General features: G+C 52.7%; 2 protein-coding genes across 3 annotated transcripts; one reads left to right on the top strand and one right to left on the bottom strand.

Annotated features, from left to right (window-relative positions):
* Positions 1–240: 240 nt before the first annotated feature.
* SNRPD2 (small nuclear ribonucleoprotein D2 polypeptide) lies at positions 241–5,740 on the top strand. Of its 2 annotated transcripts, none has more exons than XM_027079889.1 (3): positions 241–365; positions 2,078–2,257; positions 5,474–5,740. In XM_027079889.1, coding segments are annotated over exons 1-3 (357 nt in total). In that variant the 5' UTR covers positions 241–363; the 3' UTR covers positions 5,649–5,740. The 2 variants fall into 2 exon arrangements, with proteins under 2 accessions (XP_026935690.1, XP_026935691.1); XM_027079890.1 differs by lacking the exon at positions 241–365 and adding an exon at positions 1,561–1,695.
* A 609-nt stretch (positions 5,741–6,349) lies between these two features.
* GIPR (gastric inhibitory polypeptide receptor) lies at positions 6,350–16,197 on the bottom strand. The gene is made up of 13 exons (XM_027080374.1): positions 16,126–16,197; positions 15,688–15,787; positions 15,111–15,218; positions 14,504–14,607; positions 13,707–13,810; positions 13,377–13,521; positions 12,461–12,620; positions 12,192–12,252; positions 11,804–11,873; positions 11,592–11,680; positions 11,361–11,499; positions 9,522–9,563; positions 6,350–9,428 (listed from the first exon to the last, which is right to left on the bottom strand). The coding sequence occupies exons 1-13, from the start codon at positions 16,195–16,197 to the stop codon at positions 9,222–9,224; spliced, it is 1,401 nt and encodes a 466-aa protein (XP_026936175.1). The 3' UTR covers positions 6,350–9,221.
* Between the last annotated feature and the right edge of the window lie 9,147 nt (positions 16,198–25,344).

Here is a 25,344-nt window from a genome sequence, read left to right as displayed (position 1 = left end):
GCAGGGTGGGCGGGCATGTGGAAATAGCTTGTCCTTTCCTTCCTTGAACCTGTGCGGTTCTGCAACAAAATGGTTTGAATCAGTCCCGCTTTCTTTTCCTCTCCACTGTCGTGAACATCCGCCCCGTACTGTCCTGAATGGCCGGGAATCACCGTGTGAAGCTTTTATCCCACAGCCGCGAAGGGCTGGTGGAAATCGCTATGGCAACTGGCCACGCCCCCACCCGCTGGTTGGGTTTGCGCAGGCGCCCACGGAAGTGGGCCGCAGGAAGCGGAAGTCCCGCCTCTGTCGCGGTCTCTGTGGAAGGCTGAGGCAACGCGGAGACGGTAGTGACCTGAGAGTGCGGCCACCACCATCGCCAACATGTGAGGCCGGGCTAGGCTTAGGTGGCGGGAGTGGGGTTGAGGGTGTATATTTGGCCACTTACCGGTGGAAGGGGATGGGCAGAGCCGGGGGCGGAGGCAAACATTTTAGGGGTTAAGTGGCGTACTTTTCTACTGATGCGTTTGAGAACGGACGTGGGGCCTTTGACGGATTCTGACTTCGGGAGGAGGGACAGCTTTATCTGATAACGGGCTGGGCTTTCCCAAATAATGAATCTTACTGAAATGAATTTTAAGGGGAAGCGCTTTTACGAATAAAGAACCTGGAAGAGGGGAGTACGGACTTGTAGGAAAAACGATCTTAGATAAGGGGTTTATACGGATAATTTGAGCTGGAGACGGTTGGCTTTCCAACTACATTCTCGATTTTTACGGATAACGAGTTACGGGAATGATTTTCCTTACGTATTCATTCAACAGTTATTTATTGAGTGCTCCTATATCAGACTGCTTTAGACACATAGGCTCTCTCAGTAAATTACCCCACTCCCTCAAGGAAGAAAATCCCCTTCTGCATCTTATGGGATGGGAAGAGGCTGGCAGTAAACGTAATGGTAATAAACAGGTAAAGTATGTGGTGTGTTAGGTGACCGGGACTATGAATAAAGAAACAGTAGAGCAGGGTGAAACAATGTGGAACGCTACTTTTGAGAGACAGGACACATAAAGGAGGCAACACTTGAGCAAAAACCTGAAGAAAGTGAGAGAGTGTACCACAGAGATATCTGGGGAGGTATCCAGGCAGAGGGAAAAGCAAATGCAGGGACTCAAGAAGAAAGTTTGCCTAATATCTATTTTTTAATATAAATGTATCTATTTTTATTTATTTATTTTTGGCTGCGTTGGGTCTTCGTTGCTGCGCGCGGGCTTTTCTCTAGTTGTGGCGAGCAAGGGCTACTCTTCGTTGTGGTGCGCGGGCTTCTCATTGCGGTGGCTTCTCTTGTTGCGGAGCACGGGCTCTAGGCGTGCGGGCTTCAGTAGTTGTGGCTCGCTGGCTCTAGAGCGCATGCTCAATAGTTGCGGCTCGCGGGCTCTAGAGCGCAGGCTCAGTAGTTGTGGCGCACGGGCTTAGTTCCACTGCATGTGGGATCTTCCCAGACCAGGGCTCGAACCCGTGTCTCCTGCATTGGCAGGCGATTCTTAACCACTGTGCCACCAGGGAAGCCCATGAGAGGGTTTTGAAGAGTGAGATGATATATGACTTGAGTCTTGGCACCATCCCCGAGACTGCTTTGTGGAGAGCAAACTGTTGGGGAGTGTGGATGGAGGCAGCGAGACCAGTAGGAGAGAGATGATGGAGGTTTAAGCCATGGTAAGAAATGGACAGATTCCTATATATTTTAGCGGCAGATGACAGGATTTGCTGACAGATTGAATATAGGATGTGGGAGAAGGAAAGAAGAGTCAAGTTGACATTAAGAGTTTTTGCTTAAAGAACTAGAAGGATGGAGTTGCCATTGATGGAGATGAGGAAGGCTGTGGATAGTATAGTATAAGTTGGGGGTATTGGGGGATCTGGAGTTCAGCCTAGGACGTGAAGCGTGGAAATATCTGTTAAGCATCCAAGTGGTGATGCCGAGAGAGGATCGAGCAGGAGGGTGGGTGTGTGAGGGAGACACCAAGCCAGAGGCCATGAGCACCCAGGCTCCGGCTCTGGGCCCTCTCACCTATGGGTTCCATACTTGCCCACTTAGGAGCCTCCTCAACAAGCCCAAGAGTGAGATGACCCCGGAGGAGCTGCAGAAGCGGGAGGAGGAGGAGTTTAACACAGGGCCACTCTCCGTGCTCACCCAGTCGGTCAAGAACAACACGCAAGTGCTCATCAACTGCCGCAACAACAAGAAGCTCCTGGGCCGTGTGAAGGCCTTTGACAGGTAAACGCCTGGGTCTGGGGAGGTGTTCTTTCCAGGCCTGGAGAAGCAGTCCCAGCTCCAGTCCGAAGCCCAGGGCAGAAGCATCTCAGGACCTCAAGATGTGGTGGTCTATCGTTGTCTCTCCAGCTGTGAAGCACAGTGGTTATGGTCATGTACTTGGGAGCCAGTCTTCCTGGGTTCATGTCCCAGCTCTGCCTCTTAACAGCCATGTGACCTTTGGCAAGTGACTTTATCTTGTCCGTACAGTGGCAGTAATCATGGTGGTTGCAAAGATTCAATCACTTAACATATGTGAAACGTAGTAAGTCGTTAGAAGTTGACCATTTGGCACCCAGAGCTCTTAATCAGTTTTTTTGCAGTTATTGCATAATGAGAGCGTCCACCTGGGTCAGGTACTGTTTTAGGCTCCAGAGATACAGCAATGATGGAAACAAACATGGTTCCTATACTCAGGGAGCTTATGCTGTAGGCAGGGAAGCCGACAGCAAACATGTAAATAATGTCATAAAGACAAGTGATTATAAATTCTATGCAGAAAAGTAAAGCCAGGTAAGAGTTTGAAGTACCAGGAAGGAGGTGCTGTCTTGGGTAGATAACATGGGAGGCCTCAAAGGAAGACGCAACGGTGGACAGGTATGAATAAAATGAAGGTGCAAGCTAGGGTCTGAGTGTTTCAGCCATAGGGAGCAGCAAATGATTTTTCCTCTCTGGGCCTCAGTTTCCTTATCTGTGAAATATGCATCATAATAATACCCCTCAGAACAGTTGTGAGGCTTAAATGATATTATGTATGAAGAGCACTTGGCTCAGTACCTAACACATAATAAATGCTCAGTAAACATATGACCTGCAGCCTTTAGTTAGCATTTGGGAAGTGCTTCCCTCACAGTGGTGTGATGAAACTTACTCCTGGAATGCTTTTGCCACTAGCTTTTATGTGACCATGAACAAGTCTTTCACTCAGCCTTAGTTTCCCCTTGAATAAAATGAGAATGAGAACAACAGGAAGTGCCGGGTACAGGAGGCAGATAGGTCTGGATTCGAACACAGGCTCTGCCACTTCCAGACTCTGTGACCTTGGGTGAGTCACTTCATCCCACTATGCTCAGTTTCCTGCTCTAGAAGCTGGAGAGAACTAGTAAACCAGTCAGTGTTTACCTCCTGGGGGTGAGATGCAGGGAGGATTGATGGGTTAATGCTTAGAAAGTGCTTAAAGGGGCCTGGTGAGTACCTATATGGTAAGTGCTCAAGGTGGTGCATATATATATATATAAATATAATTTTTTAAGTTGACTCTTTCCTTTTCCCCTAGCTTCCTCCTGTGCCCCCATATCATCCTCTCATCCCTCTCCCCACCTAGCCTACCACCCTAGTATGTGTCCTGCCATGTTTGATTCACCCAGAGACTCCCTTGTGGTGGTAGTTAACAGCTTTATTGAGGCATAATTGATCTGTCATAATATTGTTTTTAAGATAGAATCATCTGTGTGCTCTGTTGCATCTTGTTTTTTCACACAAATCAGTGGTCTGAGAACATCACTGCAAGTTAGCTAGGGTATTCTTAACCACTTTATTTACTTAATTATGTTACTTTCTTGAGTGAGCGATGGATGCAAAATTTGAAAAATACAAAAGGCACCCAATGAAGAGCAAGTCTTCCCTCTCCATGTACCAGTTGCCCTCCCCGGGGACCCATCATGGCTAATTTCTCAGGTCTCCTCCAGGAGGATTACTTGCACAGAACATCATACATGTAGATACAGGAGGGTGCTTTTTATTTATTTTTAAGTCACTACTAATGGCATGCCACGCCGTTTAGACCTTGATTTTTTCACTTAACAATATACCTTGGAAATGTTCCCATATTGGTATGCTATTTCCTTTTTTTAACGTATTTTCTCTGAATTGGTAATATATTCACATGATTTCCAAAACAGTAATAACAGTCCAATGAAAAGTTTCCATCTGGTTTGTCTCCAGTCTACCTAGGTCACCCCACTGCCACCAGTCTTTAGGTGTATTTCAAGGATTTAGTATTGCACAACCAGGTGGTGGAATGTATGTTTTTCCTACCCACTTTTTTCCTACAGAAGGTTGCTTTCCATGCATCCTGTTCCCTCCCTTGCCTTTTTCACTCAGCAGTATCTCCTGGAGGTTACTGCATAGCAAGGCACAGAGCTTCCTCATGTGCTCCTCACGAGCTTCCTCATCTTTCTTTTTTTTAATAAATTTACTTATTATTTATTATTTTTGGCTGCGTTGGGTCTTCGTTGCTACTCTGCGTTGCGCTGCATGGGCTTCTCACTGCAGTGCCTTCTCTTGTTGTGGAGCGTGGGCTCTAGGCGCGGAGGCTTCAGTAGTTGTGGCGTCCAGGCTTAGTTGCTCCGCAACATGTGGGATCTTCCCGGACCATGGCCCGAACCTGTGTCCCCTGCATTGGCAGGTGGATTCTTAACCTCTGCGCCACCAGGGAAGCCCCCTCGTCTTTCTTATGCTTGGTAATATTTCCCTGTATCCTCCTATCCCTTTACCTTGCTTTAATTTTTCTTCATAGCACTTGCTACCACCTGACAGTATATTACAGGTGTCTTTGTTTACTTATTTAGTGTTCTTCTCCCCTCACTAGACTGCAGACCCCATGAGGGCAGGGATATTATCTCTTTTATTCATTGTTGTATTCACTGCAAGCGTTTGTTGACTGAGCTAATCCATACTGTCGTCACACGTGCCCACCCAGCACCCTGAGGACAGGGACAGAAAGCAGGACTGGAGTGGAGGCGTCATATACCGGCCTCAGGCCCCAGGGACCTCTGGTTCTCCAAAGAGAAGTTGTACCTTTGCTTATGCCACCAGAAGTACTCAGAGTTAAAAAGCACAAGCAGCACCATTTCATTTGCCTTTATCCTGTGCCAGGCCCTGTTCTAAGTACTTGACAAGAATACTGTATTGATGCATTTAATCTTCACAACAGCCCTAGGAGGTAGGCACCATGAATGTCTCCATTATAGAGAGGAGGAAACTGAGGCACAGAGGAGTGAAGTCCTTTGCCCAAGCTTCAAGCTGAGGACTTGCAGAGGTGGCCTTGGAGCCCCAGCCATCCTGGTCCCGGGCCTGCACCTTCCCCCATGCCACGCTGATGGAGGAAGTGGCAGTGCTGCACAGAGGAGGGGGTCAGGAGGCTCCCTCTAATTCCTGATGCCTCCTTCTGCCCACCAGGCACTGCAACATGGTGCTGGAGAACGTGAAGGAGATGTGGACCGAAGTCCCCAAGAGTGGCAAGGGCAAGAAGAAGTCCAAGCCAGTCAACAAGGACCGCTACATCTCAAAAATGTTCTTGCGCGGGGACTCGGTCATTGTGGTCCTGCGGAACCCGCTCATCGCCGGCAAGTAGGGGCCTCCTCCCTGCCGTCAGAACTTACCCCTCGTCTTGCAAAGACCTGCCCTTTGTGCTGGGAATAATAAAGTCATGTGTTTTTTCTAGTGGCCTCTGTCTGTTCACAGGGCCTAGAGAGTGGGGCAGACCCAGGAGGGGGGCAGCCGGGCATGGGGCCAAGCACAGGGATTGGGACCTCTCTGAGCAGGTGAAGAGGCCTGGTCTCTGCCCCTTCCAGGCCTGACTTTCCCCTTCTGTGAAGTGAATTGGTTGGGCAGAGGGAGCTTTTGCTGCCTTTTGTGCTTTAATTTGTTCTAGCTTCTCGTCATTTTCTCTTTCTCTTCCTTCTCCCCACCTCTCAGTAAGTCGGTTTCACTCAAAATTTCTTTCAGTCTTTTTTTTTTTTCCATTTGTTCAGTCAGACATTCCCCCAAGTGCCTGCTCTGTGCCCAGCCCTGTGTTGCAATGCCGGGGACACAGCCATGCCGAGAAGAGCCCCCAAGCTGCCCTCAGTGACAGGAGAAAGAGCTGCAGTTAAAGCAGTTAGTACTCAATACCAACAGCATTTGTAGCTGACACCTGACCTGTGCGGTTGCCAGGCCCTGCACTCTGTGCTGTTCAGACTTCCTAACAACTCTGAGCAGGCACTGTGATTTATTACTTCCAATTCCGGAGGCGGGGACTGGGGCACAAAGAGGTGATGGCGCCTCCCCAGGGGTATCCAGCCAGGAAGTGGTGATGCCACCATTCAAACCCACCCTGCTCCTGAGCCTGTGGCCTAGCCCCTGAACTCTGCTGCCCTCAAATCACAGCTTAACTACCCTTGAGAGAAATTCTCTGACAAATGTAGGGAGATAGAGGTGGGAAAGGGGGACCTTACTTATTGTGGGTGGATTAAGAGAAATCCCTATCTTTCTCTGACGCACACACATCATGCTCCCCCCCCCCCACCCCCACCCTCCAGCTCTCTCTGTGTTCTGTCTCTGCATCTTTATCTGTGTTCTCCAGATAAGGCCAAGTGCCAGGCTGGTGCAGTTCGCAAGTCTGAGGTCAGGGTCGAATGAGTTGTCTGACACACTGAGCTGTGCAAGGCGCAGCCATGATCCCGTTAGCGACAGAGCTGAGGACCCTGCAGCAGGAGAAGGCCTGACACATGCAAGGCAATGGCTGTGAGGTAATAAAGGCTCATGTTTACTGAGTGGTTCACATCTAATTTGAACAACCATCTGGGGGATAGATGCTAGAGGTACCCCATTTTACAGATGAGACAGCCGAGGCCCAGAGAAGGTAGGTGACTTGCCCAGGATTGCTCAGGAGACAATGGAGCCAAGTTCAAACCCAGGGAGCCAAGCCCTCATGACTGTCGGGGAGCAGGATGGAGCCATAACAGTGTGGGGAATGATGCTGCCGCAGGAAACTTACCCCCAGGATTTGGTTCTTGTGCAGGAGCTGGGACAGCACAAGCCCCGGGGTCACAGTTCGAATCCCTGCCCCACATCCCTCCTGTTCTCCCCGGGAAATAGGAATTCCTTTCCCTGCCTTGCAGGCTGGCAGCAAAGATTCTAGCCTAGGACTCCCCTGCCTGGCATCAATCTGAATTTCCTCATCTCTTTACCCAACCCACTGCCCAAATGGTCTCTAATCCCCGCTTCCGTTACGGTGAGTGAAAGTGAAAACAGGTTGCAGGAAAAGCACTAGGCAAACTGGCCAAGTGTGCTCCATGCACCAGGCAGTATCCTAAGAGTTACTCATTGGAATCTCAGGCAACCCTAGGATGTTGGTACCATCATTATTTCCATTTTCCAGAAGTGAAACTTAGGCACAGAGAGGTTAGGAATTTTCCCCAAGTCACACAGCTAATCAGTAGCCAAAAACTAAGATTTGAACTAGGCTGGTTCCTGCAGCTTTATTATTTCTACACTACTTTCTGGAGAAGCAGCTCTCAGAAAATGTTTGGCACACACACAATTTTTAATCATACACATTGTAAATAGTTTAAATAACAGGAGATCACATGAACGTTCCCAGCTGGGAACGGAACGTTCTCTTAGGCATGGAGGATGGTGGCAGCATGGTGTCCATGATCTCTTGGCAACACGTGGCTGAAGTTGAGCAGTACTGCTCTCCAGAGGGTGCAAAGCCACCACCGGCATCTGGCCACACAGCCCGCCTCTGTCATTTCCCTTATGGCCTGGCCAAGAAGATTTTCCCACCCCCCACCCCCACAAAAAACAACTGTTTCTCATGCTTTATTTACAAGGGCCCAGCCCTAGGCCCCCACCTTCCCAGAACCCACAAGAGGGGCCCAGCAGGACCACATGCTTGAAAGGACTCTGAGTTCAGCGACCATGGGCCATATCTGTCCAGGGAGCTGGGGACCCCAAGGAAAAGAATGGACAACACCCAGGTACCAACTGAATCTAAGTGTGTGTCTATGTGGGGGAGGGATTTAGGAGTGAGGGTCTTGCATGTGTACAGGTGGTCCAGCGACAGTGAGACTGCTGGCTTTCCTCCTAATTCTCCTAGTTCCCAGGAGCCACCAAGAAGGGTATACATGTGTGTCCACACACTCCAGCTAGCAGTGGTCTTGGCCTCCCTGGATGTAGGTTTCAGCTCTGACACCTGCCCTGAATTGCCCATGTTGATATCTACACACAGAATCCTCCTCTCTGGACCCCAGTGCCACTCGTATTTCTGTCTCTCACTCTGACCTCTCCTGTGAGCTCCAGACCCTTATTCCCAGCTTAACATGTCCAAAGAGCACTATTGGTTCTCCCCACCCTGAACCCCATCTCCCTCTTTCCTCTCTCCAACCCCAAACGAGAAGTCTTCCCTGGCTTCTCTCCTTCCTCGGCAAGTCCTCTCAGTTCTACCTTTAAAACAGCTCTAGAATCTAACTGTTTCACACCCTATGTGGCCACCACCCTGGTCCAGCCAACATCACCTCCCACCTGCATTAGCCTCCTCCCTGGGCTCCCAGCTGCCACCCTTGCCCCTAATAATCTGTTGCCCCAGAGGGCAGACAGAGGGATCTGTTTAAAAAACTTAGCCCACTCCATTAGGAGCCGCTCCAAAGAACCTTCAGTGCACCTGAAATAAAATTCCCACTCTTCTGCCCTGTCCCACTTCTCTCTCCATCTGTTGGCTCTGACTCACCCCACTCCAGACACGCAGGCCTCCTCTCTGTTCCTCAGACACCGCCAAGCTCCTTCCCGCCCCAGGGCCTTCGCAGATGTGCTTCCTTCTGTCTAGAATCTCGCCGCGAATTCTTTCCAAAGGTGTCTCCTTCACCTCTTTCAGGCATGGCTTAAATGTCACTTCCTCAGAGATGCCCCAGACCACACTAGGTCCCCTTCTAACTTTTCTTTATAAGCCGTTCCGCAGCGTATATGTAACTTGGTTTATCCTCACGGTCTGTTTCCCCACTCAGTTGTGATTTCTAGGAGAATAGGGACCTTGTCTTCTGTTTCCTTCCCCTCCGCCCCCGCCCCCGCGCCTCCCCATTTCCCCAGCGCTCTCCACACCAGGCCTGGTACACAGCAAGCGCTCAGTAAATACGTGCTAATTGAATGGACCCAAGAATCCCGCAGCCTAGCAGTAACTTTCTAAGACATGGCTGGCCTCACCCCCAGGACCTGGGAGTGTCCTCGAGCACAGAGCGCGGCCGGCGGCGACCTGGCCGGGGCCGGAACCCGAGGGCAGGGTCCGGAAGGCGCGCTCGGGGGGTTGGCACGGCTCTTCGCCGAGTCTGTGGCGCAGGCGGCATTGGTGCCAGCCCCGCCGGATCTCCGACTGCACCTGCAACGGGACAGCGCTCAGAGGCGGCGCGGGGCGCGCCATTCCCTGCGCGGCCGGCAGAGGGCGTGGGCGGCGGGCCGGGGCTCTCCCTACCTCCTTGTTGATGAAGCAGTAGAGGACGCTGACCAGAAAGCCCTGCCAGAGGAGGTGCGGTGTTAAATTGGGGGCAGGGGCAGGGTTATAAACACCCCTTAATGAGCTCTGACCGCTTCCAGGCCCCAAACCACCTCGCCTGCCGCCACCCTGGTCCTACACTATTGCAGTCACCTTCTCCCTGGCTCCCGAATCCCCCCTTGCCCTCGCCAGTTTGCTGAGCAATCAGGGCTGGAGGTTAAGAACAAGTGACCCGGGAGGGAGCCTGCTTGGATGTGATCACCGCTTCCCCACTTTCTTCCCCACTTGGGTAAGCTGCTTAACCCCTCTGTGACTCAGTTTCTTTATCTGGAAAATGGAGTAATAATACAGTGGTGGTCGTGAGAATTGAGGTATTATTAATATGCAAGAAGCCGTAGTGCGTGGCACATAGTTAAACCTTTTTCTGAATTTTATCATAACTTACTACATGATTTTATTTATTTAGCCACACTGTGCGGCTTGTGGGATCTTAGTTCCCCAACCAGGGATCGAACCCAGGCCCTCATCAGTGAAGGCACGGAGTCCTAACTACTGGACCGCCATGGAATTCCCTACTTATAAACTTTAATAAAGAATTAGTTTTATATTTATATAAATTTATACATATTTTAAATATAAATTTAAATAAATATAAAGTATATAATTAAGAAAGTAATTGATATATTAATGCAAGACAATTATTTTATGTGTAATTATTAAGATATTTCTTATCACTTTCCACGATCCTTTTAATATCTAACTCTGATCACGTCCCTCTGCCCTCTTGGCTCCCACCTCACTCAGAGGAAAAGCCAAAGTCCTCGTTTGGCTCAAGGATCTGCCCAGGTATCTCACCTCTGTCCTTCCCCCCCCCACCACCCCCGCTTGGTCTCACTGGCTCCCCCTGCTGAGGCATGCTGACCTTCTTCCATCATGACAGGTACTCTCTCCCACCTCAGGGATCTTGCACTTCACATTTCTCTTTCTGGAACATTTTTCCCAAATATCTTCCTGGCTTGTTCCCTCATCTTTGGGTCTCTGCTCCAGTGTCTTTTCAGCGAGGCCTTCCCTGACCCCCTGTCTATAACCCCATCCTTCTTTGTTGGCTCCTCATCTCTGTTTTCTTGCTTTCTTCCCCTCTCCTTTAGGCATGTCTCACCATCTGACATTCTGTATATTTTACTTATATAGTATCTTTAGCATCTGTCTCTCTCACTAGAGGGCAGGCACCATTTGGTTCTTGGCTGTATCCCCATAGTAAGCCTGGAAGAGTGCTTGGTACATAGTAAGTGCTCAATAAAGTTTTGCTGAATGTAATGAATGAACAGCCTTATGAAATGAGACAAGTATTGTCCCCACTTTAGAGATGAGAAAACTGAGGCCCAACAAGGTAAAAAGCAGGGTGGAGGCTAGGGTAGGGCAAGCACGGACAGGGTGGGCCTTCAACTTCAGGGAGCCCTTCCTTAAAATTTGCGCTTTAGGTACTTCAGATGCCTCACCCTTGCCCTGGCCCTGAGGTGAAGGCCACAGAGCTGGGAGTGACAACCCAAATTTGGCCCCAGCCCTGGCTGGCCTCAAAGCCCTCTATCTTAACCGGGAGGCAGTACTGCTGGGGCTGCCTGGTCTCCTGTCTCCTCTCTGCTGCTTCCCCAGCCCGGGGACGGCGCTAGCTCAGTATTTTGTGTAGAATGAATGAACAAAATCCCATCTTCACACCCCATTCTGTGGCTGCGCCAGAGGATGATTGTAACCCTCGTGCCCCTCTGAGTCGGAGGGCCCCAAGTCAAAGGGCGTAGCCCCTGCACCCTGCTTAAGCACCTGGAAAGAACTGAGGAAGATCTCAAAGCTGAGCTTGGCCAAGCGCAGGGCACCCCGGGCCTGTTCCTCAGTCACGGGAGCAAACACCACCTCGTGGACGCCCAGCAGGGGCACCAGCGTCAGCGTGGAGCGAGCCAGCCTGGGGGTAGAGGGTGGCAGTGGTCCCACGGCCCCGGGTCCCCCATCTTGCACCCAGCCACCTTCCCCTCCGTCCCCACTGCCCTCCCTCACCTCAGTCGGTAGTCTGGGCAGCGCATCTGTTGCGTCCTCAGCTTTGACGCGAGGATGCCAAGGATGCGGATAAAGATGAGAAAATTAATCTGCGGGGGGAGAGAGAGAGAGACTGAGCCAGTTCCCCCCTCTCAGGCCTACCCCCCACCGCCCCGGCTTCCCAGGACAGGAAATCCCTGAGACCAGCCTGAAAGAGGTGGGGCCGGCCGTACCAAGATGGTTAGCAGGATAGGGGTCCTTATAATCCACCAAATGCCCTTGATATCGTTCCGCTCCCAGCACCTGGAGGAGGGGGAGTAGAGCTAAGGGACAGAAAACCTTAGGCTCGACGAATTAAGCACTTGAACTCCCAGGCCCCGCCCACCTTCCTTAACGCCACACCCACATTTCCTTAAAGCCCCGTCCGCTACTACTTAGGCCCAGCCCTCATCCCTCCCCTTCCCGTAGTCCTGGAACCCAACTTGCTAAGCGACCTGTTCCTTCAGAACCCACCCAGGTCCCTGGGTGCAATTAGAACCTCCCCACGTTTCCATCGCACCCCTCCCGCGTCCCTCAAAGCTCCGCCCACCTCCCAAGCCCCGCCCCAGACCCACGACTCACTGCGTGTTCTCGTACAGGTACCTGACGATCACCCAAGGAATGACGAAAAGTGCGGGGGCCCCTGTGCAGACCCAACCCCCGCCCCCCACCCCGCCGCAGCTGTCAGAGTGCGCACGGGCCCCGCCAGGCCCAAGACCCGAGGAATTCCCCCGCCGGGAAGGGGAGGCAGAAGCCTAGAGAGGAGAGGAGACCCCCTGAGGTAGACCAGCAGGGTAGCTGGGGAGAGGGGAGGCGCGCTGGGCTGGGCAGGGGACAGGGTCGGGGCTCACCCCAGCCGAGGAGCATGTAGCAGCGGAAGTGGCCCTCCTCGGAGCCTCCCACAAGCACCAGGAGGCTGTGCAGGTAGATGCCCTCCACCAGCAGCCACGTGTAGTTGGCACCCACGCAGTACTGGGTCAAGATCTGGGCCGTGCGACAGGCAGCTAGGGCCTAGGGGGTGGCCAGACAAGAGAAGGGGGCAGTCAGGGCCCCCTCCACCCCCATCTCTTGTCGTCTCTTGACATCAAATATACTCCTCTCATTCTATATCACCAAAGGATGATGTCGTTTTGGTTTCTCTCGCCCTATTCTCTTTCCCTATATGAACTCTCCCACTCTAACATCTTTAATTGGTATCTTACATCTTGCTATCAGAGTTCCCCCCAGATCTCCCCAAATATGGCCTCTCCCACCCCATCTCCTTCTAAGAATTCCACTCAACTACTCCACCTCTCAAAAGTTTTCTCTCATGTCCCACCAGCATATGGACTCTCCCACCCCTTGGCTTTTTAACAATTGGTATGGCCCAACTTAATAGGTTTCCTCCCCGCTGTCCCTAGAGTTTAGTCTCTCCCACCTTGTCTCTCAGGAACAAATTGGTATCTACCAAATCCCCCCACTAGTTAGTTTCTCCCATCCTGCCACCGTCTCACCTCTAGCAGGGGATTTCTCTCATTGGTGCGAAAGTCCAACGATGGGTGAGATACTGAGAGAACGGGAATGGAAAATTCCAATAGAGGAGGTGATGGGGTGGGAGAGTTCAATGATGGGGGAGGCCGAGTTGGGAGTGTCCCTCTCCAATTGTGTTGGAAGGGTCAAGAGAGATTAACTGTCGATAGGGTAGGAGGTAGTAAATGGAATGGAAACCCTCTGGCCTCACCAGAGGAGAGAGAATCCCAATTTGAGAAAGAGAGAGACGGTGCTCACCCGGTTCCACAGGATAGGAGCCTGATCCCCAGGGTAGGGGCCAGGTGGAGGAAGCAGACGGTCTCGGGTGAGGATGGCTGCTGCCCGCAGCATGAAAGACATGAACAGGTTGATGTGGATGTAGTTGCGAGTGCAGCGCAGCCGCCTGGGGGATTGGGAAGGCAGTCTGAGGACCTGGCCTTGGCCACACAGAGTCCCTTAAACTACCCCCCAGCCCTTCCCACGGAACCACCATTAAATGCTTGTTGCCGGTGGAGCCTGACTACCCCATCTTACTGGGAGAACTGAAGCCCAGTCTCTGCTGCCTCCGCTCAGGGCTGGGGGTCCCACCTGAAGAAACTCAAGATGAGCAAGGCGAGCAGCAGTGTGGCAAGGGACAGGGAGTAGCCCACGGTGTACACAACCTGCAGCCGCTCCAAGCTGAGCCTTTGGTCCTGGGGGTGGGGCAGGAAGACCCAGAAACAGAGCTCAGTTCTTCCCCTAGGGCCACAAAGGTGCTGGAGAGATATCTGCTCTTTGTACCCCACACCCCAGTGTTCCTTTGGGGATCCACCTACCATTGTCTGAGTGCGGCACTCCGCCCCTCAACTCCAAGTCTGGGCATGTGACCAGCCAATCAAAGCATTCTATCTAACACTACACCACACACACACACACACACACACACACACACACACACAACGATTAGTCGAGGGCAGTTATATGACCCAAATCAGGCCAATGACAGTCAGTCCTGGGACATAAAGTTAGAGCTATTGAGACAAAAACTCAGTCTTCCTACATTGTTGCTTGGTAGGTGGAATGTGAGCCTGGTGCCAGTGAGAGCCACCTTTTCCACTCCACAGAGAAGAGGACACCATCATACAGAAAAACAGAGGAACAATATGGTGAGATTCCCAACTACATCATTTTAGCACCCAGATCCAGCTCTGCCTGAAGCTGTAGCCTTATACTTTTCAATCACAGAAGCCAATATATTTCTTTTTCTTTCTCCTTCAAACAAGGAGCTGAATTTCTATCACTTGGAACCCAGAGTCCTGAACAGTACCAGGGGTTTGAGGCTCTGTCTGAGGCTGCTTTCTGCCTATGTCTGGACATCCTACCCTGAATCCCTCACCTCTTCTTACCTGAAAAACCCCATTCTTCTCTGGGTTCTCACACTGAGAATGGTCTCTCCAAGGTCCCCATTGGCCATCACTGCCACAATGGCGGAGGACAAAGCCTGCAGCCACTGTGGGGAAACAAGGGAGGGGATCAGAGGCACAGAGATGGAGGCAGAAAGACAAATTGTGAGACGAAGGCAGAGAGAGATCCAGTGATATGATGATGATAAACCCTTATGTAGCATTATACACGTATCAATTAATTTAATATTCATAACAAGCCTGTGAACTTAGTACTATCATAAACATCATTTTACAAACGAGGAAAGTGAGACGTAAAGAAATTAAATAAACTACCCTAGGTCACACAGCTAGTTAGGCAAGGAAGACCAAGATGTGCAGAAACAGACTCATGAAAAGGAGAGAAAATAAGAACGTTGTGGTCCTCAGAGAGATACAGAGACAGAGAAGGGGCATTATGCGGTGACCCAGCCAGGGGTGGACAGACAGAAGGAGACACCCAGCCGGACAAAGAGGAGCAGGATTGCTGCGGGGCAGTGGTGTCTGGGGTCAGGGTTAAAAGAGAGCTGTTTGTGTCAGGGGAGGGCCCGGTGTCCACGAGGCAGCTCACCATGGCGGTTCCAGGGCAGGTACCAGGGGCAGGACGCACGGGCAGTGGCATTGGGTGCAGTGTGGTCCCAGCAGACGTACATATCAAAGGACCCGTTACAGGCGAGGCCTGGGGTGGGCGTGGGGGCCAGATGTCGGGTGGACCTTCTGTACCTCTCGCCCAATATTTCTCCGCCTTCCACACACAAGCCCTGCCCCAGCCCCGCCCACCTGGAGTGGTCGGGTCCCTGCTCCGTCACAGCTCCTCCCACCAGCTGTGGCCCCGCCCACCTTCCGAACCCTGCTCTGGGCTCCTTCCACCAAGCAAGTTCCCGCCGCAGATGCTTCCCACTCTGCAAGGCCCTTCCTAGGCTCCACCCCAAACTCCCTCTTCGCGGTCCACTCTAGGTCCCACCCACCTAGTATAGGCCTCGCCCAAGACCCCTCCCTTTTCAAGGTTCATCTCAGGCCACTCCCACGCCGCCCACATTTAACACAGACTTCTCTCAGGCCCCGTGGATCAGTCCTAGGCCGGCCTCAAGCCCACCCCTCTCAGCCCCAGACCTTCTCTTGCTCCCAGATCTCCACCCCAGTAACACCTGCTGGGGGCGCCGCAGCCTCCAGTGTCGCCTGGCACTCCCTGCGGTACCGTTCCCAACGCTGGTACAGCTCTCCCGCCGTCTGCCCCTCAGAGCCTGCCTACAAAAAGAGAGAAAGGTGGACCCCCCCAAACCCGCCCCGCGCTGACCCCTGCTCCCAGGCAGCGTGGTTCCTGAGGGCCAGAAACACCCTAGAGGGACTTGGAGGGGCTGTCCTGTTTTGCTCAGGAGTCTTGGGTGGCTTAGAAACCTCTTCTAAGTCTTGAGGGGTGCCTAGAAACCACCAGGGGAGTTGCTGTGGGGAACTGAAAACCTTCAGGAAATTTACGGGAAGGAGGCGGCGAGGTCTTAAAACAATCTTCCCAGTGGGATAAGCCTTAAAAGCCGGCCCCAGACATCCCTCCAAGCCTTGAGCTCCTTGGCTCCTCGGGTTCTCACCTCCGCCCTCCGGAGCAGCGGCTCCGACAGCGAGAGCAGCAGTAGCAGCCACCAGGGTGGACAGCTCGGCATCGTGTGAGAGGCAGGGCATGGGGGGCGACGGGTCCGGTCACGCAAGGGCAGCCGGCTCTGGGGGTCCGAGGGCAGAATCAGGAGCCGCCGCCCCCCTCCCCCAGCCCCAGCGCCACCACGCAGAGGGATTCAAGTACCCGGAGGCAGCGCCCCCTCCCCCAAGAGTGGTGATTTGGGGCGGGGGGCGGGAGTGGTGAGGAGTGGGCGGAGACCGAGATCCAACACCTGACTCCCGGGCCCGCTCCCGGCTGTTTCTGGGGCAGCGGCGGTAGAAGGGGGGTGTTTGCTGAGAGTGCGGTTGCCTTAGAGCCGCGCTGGGCAAAAGCGCCAGTGTCACCCGGAGTATAGACCTAGAGACTCCGGGGAACCTGGAGACCACCTTGGAGAGGCGGGCACGGAGCTTGAAATGACTCTTGAAGTTCCCACTCTCCCAAAGGGTTTTCAAATCGCGGATAGGAACCCGACCGTATCAAACTTTCCCTACTGTGGATAAAACCCAGAGTCAGCAGGACAGTCGTCTCCTAGGGACCAGAGAGGCATCAGACCCTCTTAGGTCTGCAGGGGTCCAGATGCCTGGAAATCGGTCTAACCCCCAACACCCCACAGCCGGCACCATGTAGGGAAAGGGGAAAGCAAGGAGGATCTCGGTTGGAGCCCCAGAAAGACACAGAGTCACAGAGACATGAGACAAATATAGAGACTGAGAGACACAGAGACAGACAGGATGAGACACACAGCAAGAGACCAGAAACCAAAAGGCAGAGGAAGACAGAGACAAAAATGTGGGCTAGGAGACAAAGAGGAGATAGAGACGTGGAGAGAGATACAGAGAATGGGAGAAAGAGGCAGAGATACAGAGCTATCTAGAGGCTAAACAGAGATTGTGAGACGTGGAGACAGAGATGCTGAGAGACAGACAGAAGGAGGATATAGACTGTGGGCACAGAGGGGCGGAGGGACAAAAGCACAGGCTAAGAAATGCAGAAAGAGGGGCCCAGAGACTTGAGGGGGACGTGTGGCAGGGGGAACGGACTGGGATGGGGGGAGCCCTCACCTGTCCCCAGCCCTCCTCTCGATCCCTTGCTTCTGACGCTGCTGCCTCCACTGCCTCGCCTGGGCTCTGGAAGAGGTGACAGCCTAGGGTGGTGGGAGGGGGCGGGGCCAGGGCGGGCCAAGGAACAGGAAGGGGGAGCTCGGGGCAGAGACCCAGCACAGGGGGCCAGTTGCGTGTGAGTGTCACAGCCACTCACAGCCAAGGGTCACGTGGGAGAACAGTCACTGTCATCATCCTGAGGACCCCCCCTCCCAGGGTGCACAGCCTCTCACACTGTCCCACCCGCCCCACTCAGCCACTGCACACGGAGTCGCAGTCACACACAGTGTCACGCACAATCCCATACACCCAGCCGCAGGGAGGCATGACACAGAATCTCACACACTGTTCCTCACAGAACATGTTCTTCATGTTCATTCACAGTCCTACAATCCAGCGTCACACCCAGAGACCCAAAGTCTCTCCCCCACAGGCTAACAGTCATTCGCAGTGACACAGCCACATACCTGGGGCGTGGACTCCTCTGCTCACACGGAAACACAATCACAGCTTCCCACAGTCCCAATGATACAGTGTCCATCACACACACATTCACACCATCACTAGGTCACATCACAAACACTGTCTGTCTCCCCTCACTGGCCTGTGTGCCCCTTGAGGACAGGGCCAGGGCATCTCAGTCACCACTGGGTCCCCAGCATCACTCAGCACAGGTTGGGGCATAGAGCAGAGGCTCAAAGAATGATGGTCGACGAAATAAAAGCAGACAGTTATATGGTTCCTCACGCAGTCATGCAATCCTTTAATGACGTGATCTGAAGGTAACACACAATGTTACACAACTCCACCCATTAACACGCTCACACATCGAGTCACACACTTCACATAATCACCTACAGAGTCCACAGTCATATTCCAACAACACACATTCCCCCAGTGTCACTAAGGCACACTCTCATGAGCTCCTGGTGTCACATTGTCACACTGTCATCCTCAGTCACATCCAGTGCTAAGGTCATACAAACATACAATGCTCCATCACAGCCTCACCTGCACTCACAAGTCACACACAGTCACACAGTTTTCCACAGGATCACACATCATCATCCCATGATCACACACGAACCCATAGCCTCACGTGATCTGGTCACAGTCACCACTGAATCGCACGCCCCCTCACAATCTCCACTTTCAGTCTTTTCCGTTGCTCTGAAATGCGGAGAATATTTGGCTTAGAAACTGCGTCCCGGCTCTCAGCACTCGCTTCCCCCTTTAATACAAATCACCAATTCCTGCACGTTAATCATACTAGTAACATTCACGAGCACACACTCCCTGGGGAGCTGTGAGGTAAATGGGACAGAGGTGAGCCTGCCCATTTTGCAGAGGAGAAACTGAGGCCCAGAGGCCCCGTGAGGGGCAGGGAGTAAGGGTGGCGTGAGATCCAGCACCAGAGGCTAAAAGGAGACCAGTCTGGGGGAGGGGGGTTGACATGGGTGGGTCCTGGCTTCCTGACCTCCAGCTGGCCTCCCTGCTCTCTGCCCCACATTCCTGGCGCCCTCTGGGTCCTGGGAAAGGCTCAGTTGAAGTGGAGAGGGGAGGGGTCTGAGATTGCCCGGCACCTCGGGAAGAGGCTGGAGTTGGGAGGGAGTCTCTTCTTGGCCTCAAGAGGGCCTGGGGGTCACTTGCTAGGGATGGGAAGGTGGGGGGAGGCTGGAAAGTGGGAGGAGAGAGGCTGGGGGCAGGAGGGGGAAGCAGGGGAGAGGAACTGAGGTGGTGAGAGAGACAGGAAAAGAAACCAAGGACCAAGAAAAACCAGAGACAGGCAGAGAAAGGCAGAGACAGGAAGAGGCAGAGATGACAGAGACTAAGAGAGACAGATAGTGAGAAAGAAATAGAAAAGGACAAAAAAGTAGAGAGAAATACCGAGAGAGAGAGAGAGAGAGAGAGAGAGAGAGAGAGAGAGAGAGAGAGAACAAAACAAAACAGGGGAGAGAAAACGGACCAAGAGAGGGAGAAAGACAGAGAGAGAATAGATACAAATTGGAAGATGGAGATGGGGAGGGGTGGAGGGAGAGAGAGCCTGAAAGACGGGGACCCTGAGGAAAGATAACCAAGGCAGGAGCCGGGAGATGAGCAGCGGGGCTCAGAGCCCCTCGCCCCTCCCTCATCAAGTCCCTCTGGGAAAGCACAAGGCAGAACAGAGCACTGGGTGGGGGGTGGGCGTGAAGGACAGGAGGGGTGATGCCTGGGTCCCCGACTGGACCCCTGCCCATCTCAGCCCTCCTGAGGGCTTTTACAGTCTCCCAGGGTCTGGGGAGGAGGCACCAGGGCCACAGGGGTGGCCACAGGGGCCCTCCCCCATCCCCACGCTCAGCGCTTCTGGAAGCTGCAGGCAGAGAAGCAGCCCTGCCCTGTCCCCCTGTTCTTCTCTATCATCCATCTCTCTCCACGCCATCTCCTCTCTCCTCGGTCTGAATGTCTCCTTTCTCCTTTCCTCTAAGCCCGCACTCAGTTTGTCTGTCTTCTGCTCTTGTCGGCTAGACTGTCTTTTCTCTTCCCTCCAGGTTCCCTTTCGCCCCCTCCTCATCTCTCTTGCTCACTCCATTCTCCAGGTCAGTCTCTTCTTGCCTGTCTTGAAGCTTTCTCCTTTCTCATCCCTCTTTTCCTATCTCCTCTCAGGGTGTCTGTCTGTTTTTCTCTCTCCATGTCCCCTGGTCCCGGGTCTCCAGGCTGTTGTTCCCTCCACCCCAGGCCTGACCAGGCAGTGCTCCCCCCACCTCAGGATGAAGCTGGGGGACCTGTGCCTCCCCCCATGGGGCTGCCTGGCCAAGAAGAGCCTGTGGGGAGCAGGCAGGGGCCTGGAGTGCCGGCAGATGGTGCAGGAGAAATGAGGCAGAGAGAGATGGGGAGAGGGGGGCCCCATAGGGACTGAGGCCAGAAATGGGAGGCCAAGATGGCCCCCTGGGGACTGCGGAGAGACAAGGCCTGAAAGACAGAAACCCAGAGAGAGACACACACACACATACATAGGATCCAGAGAAAGACAGGAACCCAGAGACAGAGATCCAGAGATGGGGGCCTAGAGAGACCAACACAAAAAACATGGGACTCAAGAGAGAGACAGAGACAAAGAAGGACATGAGACCCAGAAAGACAGAGACAAGACCCGAAGAGAGACCGAGACATAGAGACATAATACCAAGAGAGACACAGAGACGTGGAGAAACCTAGGGATGGGAACCTAAAGAGAGAGAGAGAGAGTAAAAGGACAGAGAAAGAGACTCAGAGAGAGGAGACCTGAGAGACAGAGACCCAGAGACAGGTATCAGAGCGATAATCAGAGACAGAGATGAAGAAACGGTCCAGAGAGACAGAGAGACTTGGAACACAGATAAATGAGGACGGGGATAAACTCTCAAAGACACAATCAGATAGAGATGAGACAGAGATGAGGCCTGGCTCCCTTCACCCTCTTCCAGGAGGGGGGGTGCTTCCCCTGAACCTGCCTCTCCCCCCTCACTGCCCCCCACCCTCCTGCAGCACGTCCCCAGTCTCCATAGCAACCTTCCCAGATCCTGAGGGCAAATATTGTCCCGGGCAGAAGCAGCGGGGCTGTGTTGACATAATCTCTTGCTGGTGGACTGAGGGCTCCAGGGAACCAAGAGGCCAGGATGGGAGGGCAGGAGAGCAGAGGGGCTCTCCGCTGGGGCCCCAAAGACAGCTCCCACCTGCCACCACCTCCAGATCAAGGAGCAATGCTCCCTGCCCCTGGGAGGAGCCTCTGAGACATTCAAACCTGGAGCCCTGGCTGCCCCCTGGTGGTGGTGGGCCATCCCTCAAGCCCATTTTCTAGCGTCATGGAGAGCAGGCTGGCATTTTCCTCCTGGTTTGTACTTACTTTGTTTTATATTATATTATTTAATTTTAATTTTATTTTTTGGCCACACCATGCAACTTGTGGGATCTTAGCTCTCCGACCAGGGATCGAACCCGTGCCCTCGGCAGTGAAAGCGTGGAGTCCTAACCACTGGACCGCCAGAGAAGTCCCCTTTCCTGGTTTTTAGAATCTGGCTCTTCCTCCCTCTCCTCCCAGCCCCTACTCTGATCCAGGACCCTTCTCTCCCTGTTCTGCTGCCCCAGTCGTGTCCCTCTCCTTTCCATCCATCCCCCAACCTCCCCAGAGCAGCCAGGCAGTGAGAGTGGTCCTGCTAAAGCACAAACCTGTCCCTGTCCCTCTCCTGCTCAGAACCTGCCATGGCTCCCTCAGGCTCCTCTCACAGCCTTCCAGGCCTTTGCTGAGCTCTCCAGCCTTCTCTCCATCACTTCCCGACTCTTCAAACCCTTTCCAGCACCCCAACCTCGGTTCCAGCAGTTTTTTCCGCCTCACATACTTCCACACAATTTTGGTCAAGTCTTCCAAGCCCACCTCAAAATTAGCTCAGTCACTCAACAAATAATGATTTCTTCTCCTGAACCATGAGCTCTGCGAGGGCAGGGCTGGGGCTGTCTCAGTCACTACTGGGTCCCCAGCATCACCCAACACGGGTTCGGCACAGAGCTGGATTCAATTTACTTTATTGGGTACTTGTTATATATCAGGCCCTGGGCTTGGTGATGCTGGGGGCCTGGATGGCCAAGATAGCCCTTGCCCTGCCCTCATGGAGCTCCCAGCCCAGGTATAGACTTAGGGAGACAGACTAACAGAAGGAGAGGTAGAAAGAGAAACACAAAGAAAGAAAGAGTCAGAAAGACAGAGGAAAGGACTTCCCTGGCAGTCCAGTGGTTAAGACTCCATACTTCCACTGCAGGGGCTATGGGTTCGATCCCTGTCCGGGGAACTAAGATCCTGCATGCCACGCGGCATGGTCAAAAAAAAAAAAAAAAAAGAGGCTGAGAAAAAATCAGTCCCAAATCAGGCTAATGAATAATAATGATTGTACCATATATTGGGCATTTTACATATACGTATCTCACTTGATCCTCATAACAGACCTGTAACAGAGGCATTTTCATTTCCATTTTCCAGAAGAAGAAACTGAGGCTCAGAGAGAGGCAGTAACTTGCTCAAGGTGACTTAGCTCATAAGTGATACATCAAGGACCCAATTTCCAGACGGAGACATAAAGAGAGACAGAGATGAGAGAGAAAAGCAGCTGGAAACCTAGAAGAGAGAGAAGGAAACCTAGAGGCAGAGAGAAAAGACAAAGCATGACGGTGAGCCCTGCTCCCAGCCCCCTGGCAAAGCTGCCCCCTCCCCCCTCCTGTCACCCGGGGCCTTTAACATCTATCTGAGAAAGCACTTGTAATAAAACTAGCTCTATTAGCCTTACCCAAAACCCACTGTGCCGAGCAGCACTTAACAGGCATGAGCTCACTGAACCTGCTCTTCTCCCCTGGGAAGTGGGTGGTGGGATGACTCCCATTTGGCAGAGAAGGAAAAGCCAAGCTATTGGGCCAAGGTCACTGTATGCACACAGAGCAAGGACTGACTCATCTTTGTGTGTCACCTGCCCCAACAACCCACCAGCCTAAACTCCTCCCGCTGTGGTTCCTTCATTCACAACCTGGTTGCACTTCCCACCCCCAACACACAAGAGCCTTCAGGATCTGAACTCCCTTGGGCTCCCACAGGCCTCTGGGGACGCTCCGGTAACAGCCCTTAGCACATTGCAGCCTGCTGCACACTGTTCTGTATGTAGGAGTCTGATTTCCCCTCTCCTAGAATTGGAGCTCAGGGAGGTGGAGGGTGGGAGAAATGGGTGTTTGGGAAGCAGGAAATCTGAGTTCCTGCATTGTTTCTGTCAGTGACACAGTTAGCTGTGATCGTAGAAGGATAATGGCCCATGTCTATTTTGGTCATCACTTGGAACCCGTTATTGATCTTATATAGTAGGTTTCACTGAGAAATGAATAGGGGTTGCTGTCATTTATGTGTGCCTACTGTGTGCCAGGCACTGTTCTCATGTGTGATTTACATAGGTGGCCTCACTAGGGCTTATGGAGGATACAGTGACAAACCGCCAACATCTGCCCACAATCTTCGAGGTCCTGCGAGATCTGCAGGCCCATTACCTCCCTGACCTCATCTACCTCCTGCTCTCCTCCTCCTCCACAGCTCCATCCTCACCGGTCTTCTTGTTGCCCCAGGAATATGCCAAACTCATACTTACCTCTGGACCTTTGCACTTACTCTTCCCTCTACGTGGGAAGCTACTTCCTACCCCCACCCCCACCCCACCTTGTGTGACTGCTTTCTTCTTGTCATTTACATCTCAGCTCAAATGTCACTTCCTCAGAAAGACTTTTGCTGGCCCCACTCTCTCTAAATTAGCCTCACCCTCCCATCCCTGACCATATCACTCTATCTTATCTCTGTAATGCCAGGACCTGAAATTATCTTATGAGCTCTGTGCCTGTTTCTTTATCTGTAAAATGGTGATGAAAATAACTGAGTGCTTGGCACATAGTAAGTGCTCAATAAATGTTAGCTATTACTATTTACTTGTTTTCTGTATTGTGGTTTACTTCCTCCACAAGCTGCACAGACCACGAGGGCAAACTCTGGGGCTGACTTGCTTATCACTGAAACTCCAGCACTTAGAACAGAGCTTGGCACATAATAGGCACTCAGTAAACATATTTATTTATTTATTTATTATTTATTTTTGTCTGCGTTGGGTCTTCGTTGCTGCACGCAGGCTTTCTCTAGCTGCGGAGAGCAGGGGCTACTCTTCGTTGCGGTGCGAGGGCTTCTCCTGGCAGTGGCTTCTTTTGTTGCGAGGTTGTAGGTGCGTGGACTTCAGTAGTTGTGGCATGCAGGCTCAGTAGTTGTGGCTCGCAGTCTCTAGAGCACAAGCTCAGTAGTTGTGGCACGCTGGCTTAGCTGCTCCATGGCATGTGCGATCTTCCCGGACCAGGGATCGAACACGTGACCCCTGCATTGGCAGGCGGAGTCTCAATCACTGCGCCACGAGGAAAGTCCCCAAACTTTCAAATGAATGAAAGAAGTAGGCACGATATGACCCCCCACTTTCCAGATGTGGAAACTGAGGCTCAAGGTCACAATCAGAAACTGGTGGAGTCAGGATTCAAACCCCGGCCAATTTGGTTCCAAAGCCCTGGGCTTCCAAGGCCTGCTTGTGTCCATCCAGAGGCAAATCTCTTCTGCTTTGGGCTCACTTCCCACCGCTATAAAGCATATTCTGGGTCATTTCTAGGTGCTGACCCTCAATGGAGACTTGGAGAAGGTGATCCAGTATTCTTTAAGTCCATTGTCAGCGTTTCTACCCTCCCCTCTCCCCCCAACTTCGGAGCCGCCTCCGACTGACACCGCCAGCCATCCAGGCATCACAGCTGGGCCTTTGTCAAAACCCGGACTGGATAACAAGGTTATGGGAGATGAACGCTGTAGGGGAGGAGCTAAGGGCCTGGGGCGGCCAATAGGAAAGTGGAATGAAAGGTTAGGGAGGGACTAACAGACTTGGGGGTAGGGGCATAAACTTAAGGGGCGGAGCCAATCCTATCAGGAGGCCGAGTCAAGGGCTCTGGGCCAAGCACCATCGCCCTGAGATGCTTGGGGGGGGGGGGTGCCAAAAGCTCTGGGGGCGGGAATAGAACTTTAACTCCCCCCTCAGGATTCTGGGGGTGGAGTTAAGAGCCCTGGGGGCGGGCGTAGATAGAATAAACAAGAGTTCTAAGAAATGAGCTAGAATAAGAGTTCCAGGGCGGAGCTAGTGGATATCTGGGCGGATTTGAGACTCTAGGGTCAGGCTCTAGTCTTGCAAGGTGGCTTCTCGAAAATCCAATAAAAGATTAGGGAGGTTTGCGGGGTGTGGAGTGTCTTCTTCCACCCTATCTTCCTCTAAGAGCCGGGGGCTATGCTTCGGGCTGAAAAGCAGAGAAGGCCCTGCCCCTTCCAAACCTTCTGCACCCCTATTGGCGGAGGGGGCCTGCGCGACAGGCTCTCATTGGTCCTGAACAGGCGGGGGTGTCTAAAGAGAATACGCGCCTGTTGTGGGCGGGACCAGACAGTACCGAGGGGGATCTCGGGTCAGCCAATCCCGGCCCGAAGATTGTGTTGGGGGGCCTGG

This window comes from Aethalodelphis obliquidens, unplaced genomic scaffold, assembly GCF_003676395.1.
Source record: "Aethalodelphis obliquidens isolate GAN/ISIS:26980383/991018 unplaced genomic scaffold, ASM367639v1 scaffold43, whole genome shotgun sequence".
In the NCBI taxonomy this organism is placed as follows: domain Eukaryota; kingdom Metazoa; phylum Chordata; class Mammalia; order Artiodactyla; family Delphinidae; genus Aethalodelphis; species Aethalodelphis obliquidens.
The sequence above is the reverse complement of the archived record's forward strand: the minus strand, read 5'-3'. Positions and strand labels throughout refer to the sequence as shown.

Bases quoted from the DNA above. Each gene is read 5' to 3' on its own strand.
- SNRPD2 (XM_027079889.1), top strand. The intron at 2,258-5,473 runs GTAAACGCCTGG...TCTGCCCACCAG, and splicing joins CGTGTGAAGGCCTTTGACAG to GCACTGCAACATGGTGCTGG.
- GIPR (XM_027080374.1), bottom strand. From the start codon at position 16,197: ATGCCGAGCTGTCCACCCTGGTGGCTGCTACTGCTGCTCTCGCTGTCG. The intron at 11,874-12,191 runs GTGAGTCGTGGG...CCCCTCCTCCAG, and splicing joins TACCTGTACGAGAACACGCA to GTGCTGGGAGCGGAACGATA. The intron at 11,681-11,803 runs GTACGGCCGGCC...CTCCCCCCGCAG, and splicing joins CTATCCTGCTAACCATCTTG to ATTAATTTTCTCATCTTTAT.